The 24,926-nt window shown below is 37.7% G+C and overlaps 1 protein-coding gene across 4 annotated transcripts in view; it reads right to left on the bottom strand.

Moving 5' to 3' along the window:
* Positions 1–24,926, bottom strand: part of PTPRZ1 (protein tyrosine phosphatase receptor type Z1) — a 129,138-nt gene that overhangs the window by 51,219 nt on the left and 52,993 nt on the right. For all 4 annotated transcript variants that reach the window (XM_065743492.1, XM_065743493.1, XM_065743495.1 and 1 more), the window contains exons 3-8: positions 8,297–8,476; positions 5,732–5,883; positions 4,532–4,627; positions 4,221–4,287; positions 1,357–1,514; positions 745–895 (exon numbers count right to left, since the gene is read on the bottom strand). In XM_065743492.1, the coding sequence (XP_065599564.1) occupies positions 745–895; positions 1,357–1,514; positions 4,221–4,287; positions 4,532–4,627; positions 5,732–5,883; positions 8,297–8,476 (804 nt within the window). The remainder of the gene's footprint in view (positions 1–744; positions 896–1,356; positions 1,515–4,220; positions 4,288–4,531; positions 4,628–5,731; positions 5,884–8,296; positions 8,477–24,926) is intronic.

Below are 24,926 nucleotides of genomic sequence, written 5' to 3'. Positions count from 1 at the left end.
AGCAGTTTATTATTAAGTGAAGTTGAACAGCCTTCCAATTTTTAATAATCCAACTCAATGCAAAAAAGGATCTTTATATCTTTAGGTTGGGCATTTTCTCCTTATCTGCATGGTTATTATGTTCACAGACAAAATGTCAATTCCCTGAATCTACTTTTGATGCAGTGCAGAAATAAATGGTGATTTTTTTTTCTGGACTCATGAGCACAAAAATCATATACTTCCATACGTTGTCCTGGTTGCATAACTTTCACAGGCTTCCCCGAGGTTTTAGGTAAAACAAAAAACAGAATCTGGCTGTTGGGATTCACTCCATCTATTACTTTCCCAGTAGCCTACATGAAATGAATTTGGTGATGTCACATTCTATTGAAAAGGCATGCACGTTATACAGCTAAGAACCAAATGGGTTTGTAAAACAAAATCCTCTTGCAGCTTGTGAAAAGGTAGTTTTGTTTAGGTCTGAAACACATTAAAAGGGCAGTGCAAGAAAGCTTGAATTGACGTGATCTTCACTGAACGTTTGGTCGAGACAAGCATTTAATTTTCCACTCCATTTAATATGACATGTTTTATGATTGCCAGTTTTCTTTTTTTTTTTTTTTGAAGTGATAGATTTATGAATAATAATACACTGTGCTACTTTCCACACAATTTAAAATGAGTGTTTTCATACTAGGATGACTCCTTTACTGAAAATCATCTTTCAATCCATGAAAAGAGTAGTGACTATTCCGTAAATACCTGCTTCATGAATTTCTTCTTGTCCAGTGTAAGAGGAAAACACTTGCCCAAAGAACTTATATTGTTGCTCTCGAAAGTTGTTTAGCAAATAGTCCATCAGCATCACGTAGCCAGACTGCTGCATTGTAAGGACTTCACAGAATACTGTTAACTAGAAGAGGTGATAAAAATTATGTCAGAAGTCATAACAAATCAATTAGATTCTGCTAATAGGCAAACAAAGAAAAAAGGAAAAAAAAAAAACATGGAAAAATGCACTGGGAAATTCTCCCTGTTGAGTTCTCTCAGGTGGCACTGAAATTTTGTTAGTCTGTCTACTGGTTTAATACACCTGCACTTCTCAAACACTCTGCTGGCGGAGCTACTCTCTGTCTACTGTTTGGACAGGGAACTGCCAAAGAAGCATTTTCTTTTCTCTCTGTACCAGAAGTCCAGACAGGTTGGAGGGATTACATTTGATGACTGTATGAAGAACTTAAAACTAGACAAGAAAAAAAAAAAGCCAGACTGTTGGGCTGGTAATGAATAGCAAGAGCTTTTACCACACACATAGTACTGATTTTTGCTGTTATGGTGCGTAATTGTTTCATTTTAATACATTTAATGAATTACCTGGTGCTCAGAAATACTAACGGTATCTTTAAACACAATCCATTCAACTGTTTCCGAGCAGGGAGGAGTTGATAAAGACCCATTGTAAGTGTAGTATTTGTCCGTTGCATTTGGTAAAAGGTTCAGCAAAACAAATGGCTCTAAGGCAGCCTGTTTTCCTGAAAAAAAAGAAAAAAACCAAACATTTTTTAGAATAAAATAGTAATGAATACATAGAAATCACACTATCCCAAGGAGTTACTATTATGGAACCTTGCTAATTTTGAGGCTATTTGGAATCTGATTTTCAGAGAGCATAGCATAAGAACAAATTGCTGCATCTTTTCTATTTAGATTGAATATTATTCAATAAAATTTTTGTTCATTTGAGGAAGTAGAATGGGTTTCTCCAGTTAGAAATAAAGCAACTAGTATATTTGTTCACAAGATCTTATTCAACTAACTGTACTAGTAATTGTCTGAGATGCCAAACTTTTGTCCCACTCATGAACTTCAGAGTACTCCATGATCTCTAGAAGTCCCTTCAAACCCTACAATTCTGTGATTGTTTGTGTGTGTGATAAAACATTAAGTCTTTCTAGTTGATCTCGCCACATGACTTCACACTCTACCTCAATTTGGTGAAGTTGTTGAGTTTCTCATAGGACCTCAACTTCTGCAGAAAATCTCTGCAACTGGAATTGTGACAAATCTGAGAGCTGCATTATCAGAGATTCATTAGATATGGGAGTTTTAAAACAGAGACAATAACAGCTTTACACAAAGCAGAGAAGGATGCAGAGGCCGTCTCCAGGAGAATGTGACCTTTCTGTTTATTGTCCTTTGAAAATAATATCTGTTCTCTCAGGTCAGCAGTTTACCTGGTACCTTGTCTGCTGGGAGCAAGTATGATGAATTGCTCAGAGTCCATCCACAGAAAGCTAAATCTGTGCTGATATTGCAGTAGGGTACAGCATCAGAAATTAGCAGGAATGGTACCAATTTCCTCTTGACAGAATTTTTCAGTTTGTGACAATTATCAGTGATCTTCTTTGTGGATTATCCAAAACAGTACTTGTTATTCCCACCTTGGAGTACTGCAAATCCTCATACATTTTATTTCAATTCAAAGTGACTGTTTTTAAGTGGTTTCCTTTTGAAAATATTCACTCGTGAATCTTCAATAAACACTCAGACCGTGTGTTAATTTGTGGTCTATTACTTTTAGTCCTAGGTGGATTTCTGACCTGTCCTTGTCTCCACAGTGGATTACAAGAGCAGTTTATCACAAATCATTGATGCTTTTGATAGTGACTATTCCACACAGTTAACATCTAAAAGCTAGCTATTCCCCTGTCTTATCCACATATGATGAAAGGGAAACATTTAGAAATGCCAAGCAAAGCACTTCCATTTCTCCTGTCCACACCTTCACCACCTTTAGACAGTAGGTACCACTGTTATCTGATAATGTGTTTTGCTGATACGTTTTTCTTTTAGTAAGAAAGAAAGGTCAGCCCATGGTAAGTAGGGCTTGGGGACATGAAGCCTCTCATTTACAGTATGAATGCTGCTTTAGGTTTTGCAAGTTTGAATTTTAAAATGCCTCTGGATTTAATAAACAGCCAAGATTTTAAAATTAAACACCTATGAAGACTTAAGAGAGAGTTCATCTGGAAGGAATAGGGCACCTCTGCACAGCTTGGGAATTCAGCAAGCGGGATTCAAATACATATAGTACAGATGTGACTGACAAGGACAGATCATATATATTGCAGGCAAGACAGACTGTGTGCTATGCGCTTTTCTTCAAGATGAACAACTTGATTTCCTTGTAACCTGAATTTTCAGAGCTCATTTGCATTTTATCCAAGAAAACCATATTCTGTTCATTGTTGAAATTCTATGTAGTGTCTGTATCTTGAATCTCACTGCTGATAATTTACAGCTCCTATGCAAGGCTGTAGCACAATATCTGTCTTGATGTGTTACTCACTTTCCTTTGTGTTTCACAGAGATGGCATACAAAGATAGCAAATTCTAACAGATTTATGCCTCCTTCCTCTGTCTCTAATCTACAAAAGTTGCTCGTTCTTGTATTCATTGAACAGTATTTGCTTTCTGAAGATAAACAATCCCAATTTTAGTGTAATTTTTTTAGTAATTTTAGTGAAACTTCTTAAAATAGTGACATTAATAGCCTTTAACACTTTCACCTCATCGATACTAATGCGCTTTACAAAACTCAAGTAACATTACATGTAGGAAAACTGAGGCAATGCTGCCCATTTTGTTAGGGTCATGGCCATCTGTGGAGCAACAAAACACCCCATGAAGAACATTTATCATTTGCGTTTATTCTTCTGTGAAGCCACTACAAAACAGTTAGAAACAGAGATCCGTGTACGTGGGGTAAAGCTGTGAGTAATTCTAAAACAGCATCGGCAGATGGTATAAATAATGCTAGAATAAATAATGCTAGTACAAATCAAACATAAATGAAATATTTCATATTCACATAGCAACTACTGAAAAAAACACTGAGTCTACAGAATACTAATATTCAGGTTCAATGTTTATAAAGCACATCTTGGATGGTCTATGGTGTTATCTGGACTAAGAATATTCATGGGATAAATCAGGCATTTCATTTGATTTAGGATATTAAAAGTTGCAAGCTCTTTGTAATAATTATATTTATTCATCTACACTTACTACTGTTGTTACAAATATTCAGTCTTGGAGTAAATTAAGTCTTATTTCTAACAAAATTTATGATCTATTCTCTTGAGAACTGCAATCCTCAATGCCTTTAAGTTTTCACAATTATGCTGAAATTGAATTTAGTCTAACCATTAATCAATAAAACATGGTGGCAGACTTACCAAAACGACTAACACTATCTACTCCATTAATGATTGGAATATAATCCGGATTATCTTCTACTCCAATCTGTTAAAAAGAAATTGCATTTTTTACAGCACAGACTTCATGAAAAAAAATTGAAGGTTGTAGTTTACCACCAAAATTATACATGGCCTAAAGCAGTGCAGTTATATTTGCAAATTTTCTTTTTTGTGAAAATAAATTAGAAGAATATATGCAAATTTTTAACACAGATCACACATTGGAACCCTTTAAACTCAGTCTGAACATCTGCTGTTTCAAAGCTTGATAATGACACAGATTTTTTTACCTCAAACAAAACTGATAACGCTCTTAACTTTCCATTTCCTTTAATTGCCTCTTCGAAGTCTGTAAACAGATCTGCATCATAGCAGTAGATTTGCATCTGTAAAAAAATACATATTAACATATATTACATATATAAAAACAATCAACACAGTTATTTCTACTCCTTCTTTGAGTAAAAATGTTCAACCAACCAACTTAGTGTAAATACATAGATATGTTATATATCTTATGTGAATTATCTAATGATACAGAACAGGATTAACCAACTGTTACCTATCTAAAAAGTTCTATACTGGAAAAACATTAAGACTGGAGGAACTGTCTTTTCAAGGAGCACATCATTCTCCATTGGCAACGCAGCAAGTCTGGACAGCTAGCTGATACTGCCTATCTAATCTAAAGTACTCAGATGAGATAAACTCTAAAACACGAATAATAAAGCAGGGTGTCCCTCCTGCATTTGCCTTGAAGTAAATGTAGAGAAACACCGGTAATAAAAGATAATCTAGGATTATGTGCCCACATTTGCTGTCATGGGCACTAGGTTTGTTGCATCCCATCCTCTCCAGCTTCAGATGCAGTTGGGAATTCTTCAGTACCAGGTCACTGATATGAAAAGGACAGTCTTCTGCTGAGAACAACTTTTCATCTGATGGTAGCTGAAGTAAACCTTCTATTAGATGTCTTGGAGGGACAAGTAGAGTATGAGTGAAAACTTTAAAGAGCTGTGAGTTAAAAAAACCCCACACCTCTGAGGGAAAGCTCCTATTTCACAGCTCTCCATAGAAAACAGGACAATAATGGTGCTAATGCTTTGCTCTAACACTGAAATCCAAAGTGTCTGAAGTGTGGAGCAGCTCCTGGCTCTCAGTGAAGCCCCAGCTTTGAAAAATCAATTCCCATCTTAAATATTCCACTACTGGGGGACAAGATGGACCAAACTTGTGGGGGTTCAAACTCTGTCAGATTAGCAGGGCCAAATCCTAGTGTCATCACAGAAGATAAATGCATTTAGACATTCTCAATGGACTAATGCCTTACACTGCTATTCTCAAATACATCATTTAAATATTACTAATTTGGATTGAAGTGATGATTAAATTCACAAGTAAGCTTTAATTATGTGTTAAACAAAGGTGTTTAGTAAACAATGTTACTTTCAGCAGAATGATAAATTCTCAAAATCTATTTTGTACTCTACCTCAAGAGGAAATTTTTGTCCTTCGAAGCTATGTTCCGATCCGTCTGATGACGCATTGCATTTTCCCCAGTGAAAAGTGATCTTGCTTGCTTTGAATACAGTATCTAAGCCACCTCCACTTACATAGTAATCATTTGTCAGGTTAATCTCCACTAAACAAAGAGAAAGAGACAAAAAGCCCGCACAGTAGTGTCAATACAAAAGCTAGTCAAGGCATCTATGACTCTCGTATCTCAGTACAGGTGCTAAGAGCCAAATATGGTATGCTTATTTTACTATATTTCATATGCAATTTGTCAGGAAGTTGGTCATTTAAAGTAAAAAATGTGTTAATTCATTATTAACTTGGAGAAATATGTTTCATTTCATGCTGTAATTCATAAAAAATGCACTATTTTTTGTCTCTGAAAACTAGCCCCACAAATACACTGAAAAGTCCAGAAACACTGTCCTAGTCACCAATTTGACCTTCCAGGAAAATAAATTCCTAGAATACCTAGCTTTCTGAAAGCATCTGCTTTTATAACAAAAAAATTAAAACAAAACAAAACAAAACAAAACCAACAACTTATTAATTACGATCACAATACTAGATAGCAATTCCAAGGGACAATAGGGGAAGAAATATTTAGTCAGTTACTAGGAGGACTGTCCTGTCTGTGAGCTGTCTTCCCTAGGAAGAAGTGATGATGGCTCCTTATCTGGATGAAGATGTATGCAAACTGCAGATGGGACTGAACACCTGCACGCTGCAGGGAATTATCAGGATGGAAGAGGCCAAAGCCCTGCATTTGTTTTTTCCACCTGTAATGACTGTGAATTGTTTGACCTCTTGTTAAAATAGCACTAAAGAAGTTCAGTTCCATTACATGCTACTTGTCTACCTTGAAGACAATTTCAACTGAAGAGTTTTGCAGTTCTTTTTATGATACTTGAATAGCATTAGAGAAGGAAGAACTCACACCAGTTTTATGGACTTTCAAGAATGTTTTCTTGGGGATCTCTTTTAAAGAAAAACACATTTTTTATTTCAGTTTGTAGGGCAAGAGGGAAATAAGTGATACGTTGAGCAGTAAGTATGAAGTATATAATGGTGCCAAGAACAGAAGCTAGAAGCCAGAGCACTAAAAACAACCAAATCAACCTCCCAAAGAACAAAAGAACAGCCCAGACCCTCATCTGCGGGAATTGCAATGTCTGGAAGCCTCTTTAGGGCCTGAGAGCAGGGGTGGGTGTAGGGATGCAAGTGTGCCCAGCTGGATGTAATTTTCAAACAAGTGGCCAGGTTACGAAAGGAAGTCACCAGTCTGAATAATATCCAGGAATCTCAGTGAGAGATTAATGAGTGGTATTGTATGTGTTATCTGTGCTCTGAGGGTGTAAAGCAATGGCACAAGCCTCAGAGATGATGTGGATGCCCCATCCATGGAGGTGCTCAAGGCCAGGCTGGATGGGGCGCTGGGTAGCCTGATATGATAGACAGTAACCCTGCCCATAGCACTGGGTTGGAACTAGATGGTCTTTAAAGTCTATTCCAACTCAAGTCATTCAGTGCTTCTAAAAATAAAATAAATAAAATAATAAATAAAATAAATAAAATAATAAATAAAATAAAATAAAATAAAATAAAATAAAATAAAATAAAATAAAATAAAATAAAATAAAATAAAATAAAATAAAATAAAATAAAATAAAATAAAATAAATCAAGTGACCAATCCAGGAATTTTCAGGGAAATGTGGTGAGATAGAGATAGGGATAGTTTTTACAAGACGTATTCCTTCATTTCAGTACCTGAAACAAGATATAGTGCTTCCGTGAAGCATCTTTTGGATGCTACTATCCTAGATTATAGAGCAAAGTGGGTGAAAAATATTTGTCTGACAATATATATGCTACCATAAGCTACTTTTACAGCTGGGAGAAATAAGCCCTTGTAGGCATGAATTATCTTTTCATAGAAAACATTTTTAAGATAGGTAATACAGATCAGACCACAAAATCATCTATTTCTCTTTTTCTATTTCTCTCTTTTTTTTTATTTTTTCTTATTTGAAGAAAGGAGTTGAAGTGAGTAATTCATACATGTGTCTACGTTACAGGCATCGACATGTTGATGAATCCCATCACCATTAGATTTTTGAAACTGCAACTGGTTCTTGAAGTGCTTCCAGCTGAGTAGGTAATCCATTTGTATTTAAAAAATAATAATTTCTGTATACTCATTTAAAATTCTAGATATTTTGTAACAGCTATCATTATTTTGTAGAAAACAGTAAATTACTGTTTAGCTTAGTGAAGTGCTAAGTGATGCTGTGCTTTCTTCAGTTCTGTCAACATTATTTTTATTTGTGCTTCAGTGATTTTTTTTATTATGCTTATTTATAGTCATTATTTATGTTCTTATTTATTTATTTATTTATTTGTTTATAACTATTGTCTTTAAATGGGGAAATTCAGAACACAAAGGCTAAGGAAAAGACAAAGGAAAAACATTTAATCAAAAATCCATGGCTTGTTGTCCTCTGTCACTCCAAACTCCAAACATGAAACATGATATTTTACCTGTTTTGCCATTGTTATGAATGAAAGTATCTTCTCCAGTTTCCTTTTCCCATCCGTGGAATTTAAGTTTCTTCAGATTCACATTTACTTGGGTAAGGTCTTCATCAATATTAATAGGAGATTGTTTGGCACCATTGCAAGCTGAGTATTTTTTTCCCCAGTTCTTTTGGTTCAAAGTTCCTAGAAATCAAAACATTGTGATAAATACATTTAAATCTAAGCTGATATCCAGATATTTTTCTATATCAGTAATTCAAAACAAAGTCTGCATTCTGTGGTCAGAATACCTTTTCTTCTTAGGTCTCATCTGCTGCAATACTCTGCACAGGTATTGCTGCATTCTACTTTCAAGAATTAGGTCACTTTTTGATGATTTTAGATATCATACAGAAATGATTATGAATATCCAGGGAAAGCAGAAAACAACAAAAATGCCTCAAGCATAAAATACAGAAATAATAAATGAAACAAGAAGGAAAGAAGCTTTCACATGAAAGAGATGTCATTCAAAAAGATTTTGAAGTTACTGAAAACTCCTCCTTTCCAAACAACTCTTTCATCACCCAAATGTCACCAACATTCCTCCTGCCTGAACTCAATCACCCCAAAAGATTTTTAATAAATAGAAGTATGATCTTTAAAATAATCCTTACACAGAGAGATAAACAAAAAACTTTACTCAGCAAAAGGGAAAAGTCTGTGATGCTTTGCCCAGAGAGTCTGGCTGCAAGGCCTGGCTTTGTCCTTGATGGACAATGCAGGGGTACACTAGCCACCTCCTGTGGCTGTCAGGAAGCCTTATGACATAGGAGGGCACTTTCTCCAGGGCACTGGACAACACAGACACAGGCACTACATACTTGAACTCTATAACCTTGACAGGCTGGAGAGTTGGGAAGAAAGGAACCAGATGAGGTTTAACAAGAACAAGTGTAGAGTCTTGCACATAGGGAGGAATAACCACATGCACCAGTACAGGTTGGTGGATGACATACTGGACCTGGGTGTCCTGATGGATGAAAGGTTGGCCAAGAGCCAGCAGTGTGCCCTGGTGGCCAAGAAGGCCAATGGGATCCTGGGGCACATTAAAAAGAGCGTGGCCAGCAGGTCAAGGGAGGTGATCCTCCCCCTCTACTCTGCCCTGGTGAGGCCTCACCTGAAGTATTGTGTCCAGCTGAGCTCCCCAGTACAAAAAAGTTCAGATCTCCTTGAAAGAGACCAGTGGAGGGCTACAAAGATGATAAAGGGTGTGGAACACCTCCCGTATGAGGAGAGGCTGAGAGACCTGGGTCTGTTCAGCCTTGAGGAAAGAAGACTGTGAGGGGATCTGATCCACGTCTATAAATATCTAAGGAGCGGGAGGCAAAGGGATGAGGCCAGGCTCCTCTCTGCAGTGTGTGGTGATAGGATGAGGGGAAATGGCCACAAACTGAGGCATAAGAAGTTCTGCACAAATGTGCATGGGAACCTCTTCACAGTGCAGTGACAGAGCTGACAGAGGCACAGCTGACAGAGGCACAGCTGCACAGAGAGGTGGTGGAGTCTCCTTCTCTGGACACATTCAAGACCTGCCTGGACGCCTACCTGTGCAACCTGGGCTAGGGAGCTGCTTTGGCAGGGGGTTGGACAAGATGAACTCTAGAGGTCCCTTCCAATCCCTACAATTCTGTGATTCTGTGATAAGAATTGACCAATATGAGGAGTTAGCAGCTGCCCTGAGAATCTTTGGTTTGTATAATACAGTAACATAAATGAGATGGCATTTTGGTGGTGTATGCATCTACATACTTACAAATATTTTCTATTGATAGGGGATTCTGATGACATTTAAAAGGTCTAATTAAAAACAAGTTTTGACTGTGGAGATATAAGAAAATATAGCTGCTTCAGCCTTCACTTCCTGGTAGTTCCAAGCAAATATTAGTGCATCCACTGCACATATTTAAATTCTATCAGAGATGCTGAAATGAGCCATGGCTCATTTTCAGGCTGCTTTTTTACATCCACGCCTGTCAATGGAAGATTGGCTGAACTGCACCCCAGGCAAGGACAGCCCTCATATTACACTCAGAAAACTCAGCAAGGGGAGAGGAGATGCAGCCAGACCTGTAACCATGACAATAGGCAGTAATACAAGATGCTCATCTGGATAGTCAGCTACCTAGAAACATACCTGAGCTAAATTATTCAGCAAGGATCAAGTCAGGCCAGTTACCAATATCACCTTGCCACATCAGAAGTACTGCAGGTCAGATGGCATGTAGATCCATCTACTTATTTCAATCAGGAAGAGAGGAAACTGCTAGGCACACTGGCCAAGCAAATCAAAAAGTTTTAGTCACAGGGCCATGAAACTGAGTTTCCTGCAGGTGGGGGTTAGAATCCAGTTTAAGTAAGCAGCGTTCCCTTGGGAAGAGCACACCTGTGGGCTTACAGCTCATCCTCAAGTAATGCTTCTTCTGGGCATCAGATGTGAGATATAGTTTATAACCTATACAAACAATGCAATAACCTGATTTCTAATTTGATTGTTATATGAACAGAGTATTATTTCACCTTCTATTATCAAAGCTTCCCTTGAAAAAATCTGAATCCAAGTCAACCTAAACTTGGAACATGCTCAGGTAATCTATAAAGAATTTTCTAACAAATATCAAAGGCCTTTAAAACCAAGAAAGCCAATTTCATTTCAATATAACTGAAATAGTGAAATTTTTAAACAGCAAAGCCTCCAAATAGGGTCAGACAGGAAGAAACAACAATTCTCAGCTTTCCCTTGCATCCTTGCAGACAGGCACTTGTTTCCAGGTCTAACTTCAGCCAACTCTGTAGCCTTCCAAGCTGCCAGGTCAGGCCAGGCTGGCTGCCCACTGCTGTCCCTTAGAATTAGGCTGCATTCTCTACTCTCATCCCTGCCTTCTTTGTTCCTTCCTTGCCCATGGCTTCCAGAGGCTGCTGCTGTTGCTGTTGCAAGGCAACACATAAGAAGTTCCTTCCCTTCCAGTGTCGTACCTGCTTTTCTGGCTCACATGCAGTCTCTCTTTCAGGATGTTATCATGACTCTACCAGCATGCTTTTTCCTTATTCTGCTCCTTCCTCTAGTGACACCAGGATCGATGGAAAGTCTTCCCTCCTCCCACCACTTGAGTACTTTCTTCGTTTCTTCTGATGAATGTAAATATTCTTGATTCTCATCTTACCTTTAAATTTCCTATTATCCTCTATCAGGTTCAACTCAAGCAAATACATTAAATTTACAGAAACTATCTTTTCCTTCCTAGTTTCCTAGTTCCGTTTTTCAAATTCCTGCATTGCTACATAGAACATAAATTCCTTGTCTTGGTAGTTGTTATCTGAACACCAGTGAATAACACAACAAATCCCTAGCATGAAGATAATTATAACATTAGTAATCTACATCCCAGAAGACAGTGCTGAGCCAACACAGTAATCCGCGACTGTGTCCTGAGCCAGGCACTCAGAGGTAGGTAGGATGCCAGCTGCAGGCACTGTGATGATGTTGTGATGCAAGCTAGGAAGCTTCTTCATTCATTCTACATGTGAAAGTTCTTGTAAATTTTGTGAGGAAGAAAGGAGGGAAGCTAGAAGGCCGGACAAGGTGAAGATTATCTCCGATCTCTCAGCTAGGCCTCAAACCTGTGATGTGAGCTTGCTACAAAGATTTGACAATGCTCAGGTTTTTTAATGTGTGGAAACAATTAAGCCAAGTGATTGGGATACAAAGATTCTCCTTTCATTTTTATCCCTTACTGAAATCATAGGACATCTCTAAATTCTTATTGTAAAAATTTTAGAACAGTTATCTTCACGTAATGATACTATACACTCACCCGTGTGCATGGTAAGAATCTGATTTATATACCTTATGTATGGAAAAAAAATGCAAACGCTTTTTCTACTGCTCTCTAGTTGACAAAAAATTAAATAAGTCTGTCCTTGTTGTAAGACAGCTAGCTGAATTCATGCAAGGATAAATGAAAAATACTTCATGGTTGCAGAGGACAATAGTCTTCCAGCTAAGACAAATTAACTGAATGCCTCAAATCAATGCTCCTGCTGGCAAATCTGAATAGGTTTTTGATGACTTTTAATCATTTTTCTTCTTTTTGGTCCAGCAGTATTCTTTTATTTTGTTGCTTACATTTGCAGAAATACAGGTGACCTCAGTATGGAGAAACACTGGCAATATGGGAACTGTTTCTTAGGAAAAAAGGACATTGAACTTTGTACCAAGGAATGAGATGTGTACATTTTGTCTGTCACGTGCAAAACTTCACATACTTGGTAGTTACTAAAGTTGCAGTACTGATCAAAAGCTATGGAATTAAATGTAAAGGAAAACAATAACAGGCTTTGGAGCAGGAACATGGGTAATTTCAGAAAGAACTGGAGTTCAGTTGTGATGGTTCAAAATTTGTTTGAACTGCAAAATATATGTCTATGCATATGTCATGTTCTACAGGCCAACACAAATGGATTTACAGAGCAAAACATTTGGGGCAGGAGATTTTCTCCATAAGTCCAGTCCCAGTCTGATCTAAAATACTGATATAAATGCATCCAATGCAGGCAGCAGGTGGTGAAACTGCTGTGGTTTACATGACTTGCAGAAAGCCAAAGTAAAAGCATAAGAACCAAATGTTTTTAAACAAGAGCAGATTGTTTTACTGTAGGTGTTATCATAGAAACCGTAAATCAAAGCAGTGCCAGCCATCTTGAAAATATTGTTGAAACTGAGCTTTGAAAATGGTTTTCCCCAAACTGCTATTTGCTTGGAAGGAAACCTGAGGAGAATAAAAATGTCAATGATGTAATGTGAAGAGTGCACAGAGGAAGCAATGTTTGTCAAAGCTGTCAGCTCTGAAGAAGTAACTGGCAATCCACTATGAATGAAAATGAGCTTGAACACAGCAGATGACAAGTTAATGGAAGACTGTCTATACCATAACCTTCACTATTCTTGCCCAAGGCAGAATGGACAAAGAAAAATTGCCACCCCTCTCTATAAAACATTATACTCAGCTCTGCTCCTCGTCCTTAGCCTCATGAGCCCATCCCTACTGCAAGCATGCACTTCTCATTTTGTTGCTCTTCTATCTTCTTCAGCCTTTGGAAGATCTGTCCCACAGAGTGTTACAGCACTTCTGTCTTTTTAACAATACTTGAAAGAAAAGCATCTGTCATACAGTTCTCTACAGCTTAGCAGCCTATGCAAGCAGAAAAAACAAGTTGTGAAACTGAGTAGGCTGTGATCCTCCCAGCAGCTTGCCAGGAGAGGGGTTTTTCAGCGTGTTGGTATGCTATTCTGTGCCTGCCTGTTGGGCTGTAAGTCTTCACGATGAGTACTGCTATTTACTACCAGGTATCAGTGCTCCCTGTGTGTAATATACCATTTATGCAGAATGATCTTCTTAAATCAATGGAAAATATCTTCATAGATAGAGAACTTCTGTTTTAATTTTGATTTCATAAAGCAATTTTTTAATTATAAGATATGAGAAATTTGAAAGAAGGCCATGAAATATGTGAGTACTAATGTTGGGATATTAGTTGTCTAATCAGATACTGCTCTGAACACTAAAGGTTGAACTATTATTACTTCTCCTCTTTGTTTCTGCTTCATTGTTCAGTTAAAGCATCCAAACTGGATCGATAGAGGAGATGGGGATCCATGAATGATTAATACACTTAGCTTCGTAACAAAAGATGCACAATGCAGCTTCTAGCCCTCGAAAGGTAGAAAAGTGACTTCAGTGCAGACTCTGGATAAGCATGTGAAGAGCTGCACCACTGGCCAAAATAAGTAACTGCCACTGATATTAACCTTGTGGATGTTAGGATACCTCAGATTGCACGAAGCTGCATTCTGAAGATAGATTTTTGAGAACAATTAAATGGAATTTTAGTTTTTACATATAATCAAGTAGAAAACAGTATTTCTATTTTGTCCTGATCTTCACTGCAGGGATTTTTTTCACTTCCAAAAAGCCCCAATTACGTCCACAGTCCTGTTCATGACCGGTTTCATAAACTCTCTATACATTCTTCAGATTGAAAATGTCTAGACTTTAAAGGGTGAAGTTACTTGTCAAGTCAGGGAAGAAGCTTTGGCTTCCAATTTTGGGCTTAGCCAGTTTTTATGCCTTTCTCAGTGTTTAATTACTTGTGGGTTTTCCAAGACAGAATTGCTTGCCAGTGTCTAGGTCAAACACTAAAAAACGATGGTCGTTAAAAACAGTCCATACATTAACTTCATGGTCACTCTAAAAACTTCAGTAACATTTATATGATCAAAATTAGAAAGTAAAAATGGAACTTGCTTTCAAATGAGCAAAAGTCAAGTATATTTACCTCATAATTGGTTTTGGCATACACACAGTTGTAGAGAAATGAATGCAATACATTTCCCTACACACGCTGCTCTGCTGTAGGATTTGATCTTTCAAATGAAGGAAACAGAAGAAACGACCAAAAAAACCCCATATTTTTTTGCTACTGGATGAATTCAGGCAAGCCAAAACATCTAATTTTTCTTTAGTACCTTATTTGTCACTTTTCTAAGTATCAGCATATCTTCATTGTATTCTAAAAGATTGTGAATTGTGTGCATATGCACACAAGAAGACATCTGAGCCACACAAACACAGAAAAACATGGACTTCTCTTGAGGAGAATATCCTAAAGAATGGCATAGCACTAACCTGCTGTGTTCATCTTCTCTGTTTCCCATGTTAAGTATGTCTGTTATTAATATCTAAATTAGCAGGTGGGATAGGAAAATTCTGATGCAATGCTTTGTTATCTTCAGATCATCACATTTCTTTCATCTTTTGTTTTATTTGATCATAAATGTTATGCTTCATCCACAGCTCTGGTCACCAAGAGAGCTCAACAAAATAGCCAGAAACAACCCAACCAAGAGAAAAAAAAAATCTTTTTTCCCTTCATCCCCACAGGAAAAAAGAAAGAAAGAAAGAAAGAATTGGATAGAATAAAGCACAGTTCTTGAGAAACAACAGAAAACTGTAATCAGTATTATAAATGCAGTGGCTGACTGGTGATTTGTCTTCCTGGGAGTCAATCTGATCATGATTCATAGCCTAAGTGAATTACTGAGCAAAATGTGCAGGAGGATGAAGACCAACGGATAGCTCTCTTTCAGTATAGCAACTGTTTGTCGTTCCTCTTCTTCTTTCAGTCCTTGGTGCATCTGGCCATTGTAGGCTAGATAGAAACTATATAATCAAATACTACTATGCCATAGAAATAAAGATTATCAGTGATTTACAGTGCATTCAATGGTATGGCTGTTTAGACTAGGAGAAGGATTATGGGAAAAATTCAATCAACATTTTAAGATACCTCTTTTCCTATTATTCTCATCCCATTGCTCCTGAATTTGCACATAAATGCTGTTGGAGAATGATGTAGCAATACACAATGAAAACATGCCAAGTAATCTTGATAAGTAATGTAGTGCTAAGATCTAAACTGTATTTTTCAAGTATTAAGAAAGGAAACATGGTACAGTGTCAAATGAGAAAATATCCATTAAAAAATAAATAAATTTTCTCTTGCTTTTATTTCTTTTTTGAGAATACGTGAAATCCTAACTGGAAACAGACTGCTTCTAAATTTCTCCAAGGAATTCAGGTAGTAGCAATGAACTGGAATGCATGGATGTGGCTCACTGTTAGGCTAAGAAATGGACAACATCTCTTGGCCAGCATTGAGGAACACAGCCTGTGACTGAATTTCATATCCATACAGCTGCACTTTTTTTTTGGTCATAATAGAATTAACTGTCAATTTTGTGTCATGGCAATATCAAAGACCTGTTTGGTCCCTCCCAAGAAATGAACTCCTCACCCACTCCTGAGCAGTTGGGCACAGTGGTGGCAATGAAGGACGTATGAAACAGGAGAGACACACTCTACCACTTCCATGATTTTTAAGATAACAACAGCTTTCCAACACTATATAGCCCCACCACAGTTCAGCTGTGATTTCTGGAAGTGGAATGAAGGCCCACTCCCAAACTTACATCTGTTGTATTGAGGAAGTGTGTTATACTTCCTTCCTTTCACTGAACAGGGGCATAAAGTGTCCCTTACATTAGTGTCTCCCTCTGCCTTGTATCATACAACTACTGCTCTATTTGAAATGCAATGGCTGAGAATGAAAAAAAATTATTTTGAATCAAAGTTTGAGCCAACTTTAAACAGACCATAAGAATGCACTTTAAACGACCATCAACAAGAACAAAGAAAGAGGAAGTAACAATCTACTTCAAGTGCAGCATTCGGCATCTGTCTGGTAAGTGATAGTTGATGAAGTCTCAGGAGATGAGTACAATGAAACTTATCTTCAGCAGCAAAACCCCTTATTTTTACCAGAGTGTAGATCACCATCTAAGTCTAATGAATTGCACTATGAGTCTTTGCATTCCCCTGCTCATTACACCGAGGTAGTCTCTGCTGCATTTTAGTAGTGACTGTGGGGGGCAGAACCAGGCTCTCAGTGCAGAAACAAATAACAACAATGAATTTTAAAACGATGTCATTTCATTCTTCTCAGCTTTTCACCACATCAACAGACCTAACAATGCTGGATTTCACTGAGAATATCAAAGCTATTCTCTCTTTTATGCCATGGTCTCCCTCTTTCCCCCTTCCACTTTCTTCCCTTCTTTTCTCCTTTTCTCTCCCTCATCCTGCCTTTTGCTGTATCCAAACATGCATTATTTTGTTGCTATCACCATGGAAAATAACCTCTGTCATTACCAGCAAATCTACAAGAATAATATGTCTAATAAGCTCTGATCCAAAGTCTCCTTCTGTATGTATATAAAATAATTATAGATGGGTTCTTTGGGCTTTGGATCAGATCGGCTGTGCACACCAATAAAGATCACTGCTAAATCAGATTTGTGGAACCTTGGATGCAAAATGTCCACAAGCTGCTGTGAAAAAGGTTGGCATTTACCCTTGAATAGCAAAAAGGCATTTATCTCAGCTTTAAAGAATAATGTGAAGATCCTGAAAAACAAGGACTAGACACAAATAAACCAAAGCAAGACAAATATAGGGTAAAAGAATACTGGATTACATCACTGCTCAGTCAGTCCCAGCAGGTGCCAGTAGATAAATTACCCTAATGTCCAAAAGAGCAAAACATTTTTATGCTCTCCAGGTTCTCATTTTTATAGAGCTTTATTTTTATTTATTTTTTTATTTTTTTATAAAATGAAGTTCCTACCTTTCTCCAGAAGAACATAATGGCACAGTGAAGTATGATTTCTTTCTAGCACCTTTTACCAGGATTTGGCATTATACTTCAATGGGAATTTTGATATGTATCATGTTTGCATAATGTTAAGGATGACAGGAGATGGATAGTGGGCAGGAATTTGTTTTACAGTATTACATTCACTGTATGGATTTCTCACAGAGAGATACGGCTGTATGTGTGCACAGTTTTTTTCACATATTATTTTTGACTTCAGAAAGCTCATTCTAAATGATAAGCAAGGACAAAAACTTTGTTTCCCTTTCCCTTTCTTATGCCCACTAGGTAAGAGAAAATCTCTCTGAAAAAGAACACTAACTTTTTAAAGCAGCCACTATGTACTCTGGAATGTACTGCAACAAGCTGCTGCTGTAGCTAAGCAACCAGGATGATTAAAAAAAAAAAAAGTCACATGTTTGAAAATAACAGCAGCACATTATTTTGAGAAGGATACAAAAATACACATAAAATTTAAATCTGCATGCTGGAGGATAGGAGTCTCATGCACACAGACATAGCATTCTGTGTATGTCCATTTTAAGCAATAGTACGCTTTTTTTTTCCTCTGTCACTGAGACTGAAACAGACTGCTTAATGCAATGAGTCACAGAGCAAGGCAGCATTAAATGACTGTGTTGGTAAAGATGACCTGAGTTTGGTTTTCCTATGTGTTTTCAGAATAAATTATTTTGTCTGGGGAGGCAACCTGAATATTTTTAAAGTACAAAATATGTGTAAGTGGCAAGAAGATTAAAACCAGCCCACTCCCAACAGTCCACAAACCTTCCTGCACTAATGGTATTTGTTTGGAAATTGTTATCATCATATTTCCTTTTTTTTTTCCCTTAGATGCTACAGCAGATTCTTTCAGAACTACAACAGCAGTGTCAGTGGATAGATGTTTCTCTCTCTGATAACCTACCACGTTAAACTTAAATGACACTATCACATGATTATACTTTTTGAGAGTACCACATCCTCAGAAATGGTTGTTAATAATTCTCCCAGTAAGTGAGGTTCTTCCTAGCCCTGATGGGATAACATCATTATGTAAATTACACAGTAGGTATTTCTTCCAAGAACTTCTTCCACAAATGTGATATGCAAATGTATTTTTTTCCTCTGCAGATATAAAAAAAAATCTAACCAGGCTTTAAAAATCTTCCATTATTAAGAACTTTAAGAGCTACTTTCAATATTGGGTAGTTATTCTCAATAGTGAAATGGTAAAAGCTCTTTAGCAGTAAGAGTAACTCATTTCAGATGGGGAACTCACTGTCCATTAATAGCATTTATTCTCATAGCTTTTCAATTCTACCCTACCCTAGAAACTGTTTGTAACAGGGAAGGAAGTAGCACTAACTGTTACAGAGGCACACGTTCTCATTCCCATGTGATCTTATAAAGACAAAACTTCTGAAAGGAAGAGTTAATTCACTGCACAGCTTGTACTGTGAAACAAAGAGAAATTAAAGCTTAACCTACTGCCTCAGAGCCAAAAGTTCACAGTGAAGATTTCAGTTTTCATATCATCATTCCTTTAAATTCACTAAGCTCTTTAATGGCTTAGTACTTCATTTTTTTCTATCTATGGCTAATACACAGAATAATCAACTTTCATGAAGATTCATGCCATCATTTTTCTTCCTCTTTTCGCTGTGAAGAAAGAAGTATTTTCCTTTCATTTCTATGCATAATAAAATAAAAGAGGATCAGAAGAGCTTGTTACTTTCTTTCTTCACATTGTTACCCAAAGATCAAATGCAGAGTCCTTTTTATCACCTGCCAGCACAGTCATTACTACATTTTACTAAGTGAGCCATTAAAGTATGAAGAGATCTTGCATACTGTACCATGACTGACCAAATCAAATGCTTCTTGGTTTATTTCTCTCTTTTAAGTGGGAAGCTAATATGATAGGAGCAAGAGTAATACACAGTATTCCTGACACAGTATTCCTGTTCAAGAAGCGTTTAGATGAGGTGCTAAAGGACTTAATTTAGTAGTTGGGTAGAGATAGTGATAGGAGGATGGTTGGACTAGATGATCTTATAGGTCCTTTCCAACCTTATGAACTTATGAACTTATGAACTTATGACACATTAATATCACCTAACTATCAGACTACTCTCCCCAGCCCAGAGGAGAAACTACTTTCTCCCACAGAGGTAACATGTTACAATGTGTGTAAAGGTTTCATCTAGTCCCAAGGGAGGACTGGATGGCACAAGTACTTTTAGTACAAAGTGATCCCAAGTACCTGAGAATCTTGACAGTTAGATTGTGGAAGGCTACTACACAAGCAGATAAAGATTTAGTTTAACTCTGTAAAATTTTATCCATTGCTCCCTTTTTCTTTCCTATCCTATCTAGTTATCTTAAACAATACACTTTTAATTGCTGACCTAACCAGAGTAAAAATTTTCTGACAAGTATCTTCTTTGTTCAGACTGTTAGGAACTGGACAGCCATAACAAGAATAATGGCACACAGACTTATTGCACTAAATAATCAGCTATCAAAGCAAACACGTAAGCTGCTGGGACAAAACCTCCATGATACAGACCTACTGTGCATGTAACTGAAATGTGGATAATCATGCTTTAGAGACCAATTCGCATTGAACAAGAGTTCATAGGCTCACAGATTTTCACCAGAAGTTCCCTATACCTGATTTCTACCACTGTCTGTGCCCTGAGGCACTGTCAGTTTGAGTAACCATCATCAAAGGCCATTCTGGATTCACAAACAGCTCATTCCTTGCCACAGTCTCCTGAGGCACCTACCCAGCTGGCATGACCCTCTGACTGTGCAGTCAACAGCACTGAGATGGAAGCAAAGCCCTGAAATCACACCTGCCTTCATTCAAGAATATGGATTGTCAATTTTAATACAACAACCCAGCAGCCAGATCCAGGCAGTGGGTTTTAGGAAATATCAATTAGATGGCCTCCTTCCTCTAATCTTAGTGTTATTAGCACTTTCACACATGGGACATGTTAGAAATTGCACACTTGAGGTGCCAACACAGCTAATTCACTGCAGTTTATCTACCACATTCCAGATTTACAGGTCAGATTATTCCACATATATCTCCCTCAGAGTCATACAAGCCTTAAATTATAGCCTAGTAATAATTATAATAAAGTATTTATCTGGTCTTTTGGTTCCCATCTGAATTATGCTCCAATCCCACAACCATGCCCATGCTGGTAGCCAGCTATTCAGGACACAGAATGTATGGGTAGCTACAAAACAGTTTATATGTTTCTGAACTACTCATAAGAAGATCATATTTCTGTCTTAAAACAAAGTCCACTGCTATTAAAAAAATAGAAAAAGTAATTGTTAAAATAATTACATATAATACATTTCTACCTGTTTTGTGTTTGCTATGCTAGAACAATGATTAGTGTTTGTTATATAGCACGTAGCACCAAACATCACTGCATGTATTCTGAAATTTCCAGCATGGTTACATGGCTGTTGGCCTAATTCTTTATCAAAAGATGATATCTAATTTCTACACTCTTAGGCAAGAATCTCAGATTCTATTTAAAGAAAAGACAATTGGGGAAAACAGAGAATGGAACCTTACCTAGATAATACAATATCTAGACCACCCATTTACTGTTTGTTTTTGTTTGTTTGTTTGTTTCCTAGAAGAATATCCCTTGTGCTCTCCATGTGCACCCTACATCACAGTTTATGTGCTATGTTCTCCCAGTGCTCCCAGTCTGAAGATCTGGGTAAGAATTCTCCCTAGCTAGTTACAACTACCCACAACTAAGGTTGTAGGCCTTAATTACAGTTGGGATGGAAAGCTGAGCAAAATATTATGATGGTTAAAGAAGAGATACTTATGCTGGTTAAAGAAGAGCCTGAGTTTCTAGCTAGGGCATTTCTTCACAGATTAGCACAGACATACTAAAGCTTATTCTGCTGCTGAAGCCCAGAATCTATATTCCCCAGTACAATTTTCGAAATATGAGAGGATTAGTCTCACTCATGAATGACTTCCATGACATTTACACAGAGATTTCTAAATGAAGGGGCTGATCAAAAAATCTTGTAGGTGAATTATATGATGATTTTCCATCAGTTATAAGATAGGGAATAATATATTAGGTCAGAAAAAGGTGGGAGCTCAGGAATGGAAAAGCATGGCAAAAGCACTATGAAAGTTTCTTAGACAGCTTTTTGCATATGCAACTGTGAAATCCTTTTTAATAATTTCTCTTGGCTATAGGACACAACAACCTTTCCCTTCACAGGAATCAGTTTTATCTTTGACTAATACCAAGAATCTCCTGTTTCCAGTATCATGTACTTCTCCACGGGGAAATATTAAATCTAGAAACTTCAGTTAGAAGAGTTTCCATGGAATTGTTCTTGCAAAGATGTTTTTAACTTCACAGAAAATACTGCCAGATTGTGACTATGAGTCACAGGAATCCTGCTGAAAATTATGTTTCTTTCTGTATTATCTCTTTATTTTTTCTAATATCCTGTCATGTTGTAGCTATGATAAACAATTCCTTGACTGATGGGTGTCCTTGAAGTTTTTATTCTGTAAAGATTATCCACAAAGGCTTGTACTGATACTCCCTTCCACCCTTGTCATCTCTCAGCTTGCCTTGCTTTTGTTTTTCCCACTTTCTCTTAGTAATATTTTGTCTTTTCTCCTGATAACTCTTGCTCAGAATTGCAGTACCACAGAAAGGCTGATGTAGAAACTCTGAAGGCCATCTGGTCCAAATCCATTGCACAAGCACACAAAGTAGGATATCCAGGACAATGGCTTTTGAAGATCTCCAAGGAAGAAGACTCCACAGCCTCTCTGGGCACCTTGGGCCAGCATGCAATAATGAACTGCTTCCTTATGTTTACACAGAGACTCTTGTTTTCCAGTCTGGTATCCACTGCTTCCTGTTCTGGCACTGCATACCACTGGAATAAGCCTGACCATCCTCTTTGCACTCCCCCTTCAGGTATTTATAGACACTGATGAGATGCCCTGAGCCTTCTCCAGGCTGAACAGTCCCAACTCTCAGCCCTTCCTCACAGGAGATGCTCCAGATCACCTTGGTGACGCTCCCATGGACTCTTTCCAGAACATCCATGACTTGTTCTGAGGAGCCCAGAACTGGACCCAGCAGTCCAGGTGAGGCCTCACCAACACTTAGAGTGAAAGGATCACCTCCCTTGACCTACTGGTGATACTTTGCCTAATGCAGCCAAAAATATCATTAGCTTCCTTAGCGTCAACAGACTATTGCACACTGATGTTCAACTTGGTGTCCACCAGGCCAATCAAGTCCTTTTCTGCAAAGCTGCCTTCCAGCTGGTCAGTTTCCAGCATGTCCTGGTGCTTGTGGTAGTTTCTGTCCAAGTGTTGGACACTGGTCTTCTCCTTTTTGAACTGCATGAGATTCCTGTCAGTCCATTCCTATATTCTACTGAAGTCTCTCAACACTCCTCATTTTAAATGATCAGTAAAATTCCTGAGGATACATTCTGGCCCATCACCAAGATTACTGAGGTAGAGGAACAGTAATACTCCAGTGTACTGTAATAAAGATGATGAAGACATTACTGTAATAGGAACTAATATGCAAAAAGCAAGAGCAACATTACCTTTTCCCTTGATGCTAGAATTTGTGGGGGAAAAAAAACAAACAAACAAAAAACAAAAAGCAATATGAAATTATGAAGCCAAATCAGAGATGAAATCTCTTGACTAGAGCTGCACAAGCTATACCATAGTTTAGAACTTGTCCTCAGCATGTGCGTTCTTCCCCCGCCACCTCCCAGCCCCGTCTCATTTATCCACAAACACTGGGGATGAAACATGTGCAGTACTCCACAGGTTGGAAAACTATTTCATGACCACACTGGCAATGTCAGTAAGTGGATCCTGAAGAGCACTGCCTTTGCCAGCCCCTGCACTGCTAAATTGTACTATTACTGCCTTCTTGCCAAACTAAAATACTGAGGGACACTGTGAGGGACCAGCATTCAGTCTCCCATCAAGGAGGGATTTTGTTGACAATTGTCTCCTTGTCTTCCTTCTTAGCTGAGCAGAATTTAATTAAAACACATTTCCTCAGAACATTTGATCACTATTCAGATAATCCTCAGCTTGCAGGCGCAGAGCTTCTGTGACTGAAGGAGGAACTAAGGGAGCTTTACTCTCTGCCCTTGCACATTCTGCATTTCCGTGTCATTTGACTTGACTGCAGCTGTGTATCTGCACAAACTGACCCCTTCAGAGAGGGTATGATGAGTCCCTGTTCTATAATAACTAGAATCCACTGAAAGACTGTAAAGTATTATCTTGTGTTTTAATTTGATATGTAATTTAATTTGATATTGGGACAAACTCTTTGTTGCATAAAATAAATATTGCCACTACACATACCACAATGGTTCCCCTGTTGATGCTACTTCTGCTGATGATTGCTAAAAAAAATTTGGCAGCTTCTTTTCTCCAGATGTGCTACTTAAATGGCCAGTTAGGGCAGAAAATTTCCATTCCCTGCCTTACTCAGTTTTATAGTTCTCACCCCTTTACAATCTAGGTGTTTGATGGAGCATAAATATATATGATCTTATTCTATTTTAATGTGTTTTGCAAACGAAGTATTTATTTACAAAAATTGCAGGAAACCCAGTGACATCAACAGCAGGGTGTCATCTCTTTTCTATCTGGTCAGGACCAAAATGGTAGCTGACACTGAAAACAGATTTACCAATTTTCAGCTGTACTGGTCTAATGAGTGCTTAAGGGATTCCTCATGAGGGAGCTAAAGAAAGGAAGAACTTGCACTCAAGAAATGCGATTAGTGCTGCGGATTCCCGTGAAGCATTAACTTGACAGCCATGCACAAGTCAACAGTATTTTTGTTCTCTCTTCTCTTCTGGGGGTATTGTTTCAAAGAGGGTCATCAGTTTGCAAGTCTGGCATCTACTTATAATTGTTAAGAATCTTGCAAGACCTCCATTAGCATAATAGGTCCTGACATATATTTCCTAATTTGCCGTATGAAATAACTATTGTGGACAACTATAATCATACTCCAACTGCAGCTCTAGAAAGAAATTTTTTAAAAATTGCTCCATTGATCTGAGATATAATTGCATCTGTGACTGTATAAACAATATGTCCTCCGAGATGACAGAATTAACATTTTACTAATAACTCTTTGCACTGCCCACCACATGAGCTGGGGAATGTAAAAACAAACTTTATTGAAATGGGATGAAAAATATGAGTAGATTTATAAACAGATTTACAAAATATTTGTGCCATTCCCGGATT

The sequence above is a fragment of the Cyrtonyx montezumae genome, unplaced genomic scaffold (assembly GCF_038088225.1).
Source record: "Cyrtonyx montezumae isolate F1298 unplaced genomic scaffold, pur_monq_1.0 scaffold_3, whole genome shotgun sequence".
NCBI classification, from domain to species: Eukaryota; Metazoa; Chordata; class Aves; order Galliformes; family Odontophoridae; genus Cyrtonyx; species Cyrtonyx montezumae.
Note: the sequence above shows the minus strand (reverse complement) of the source record. Positions and strands in the feature narration are given on the sequence as shown.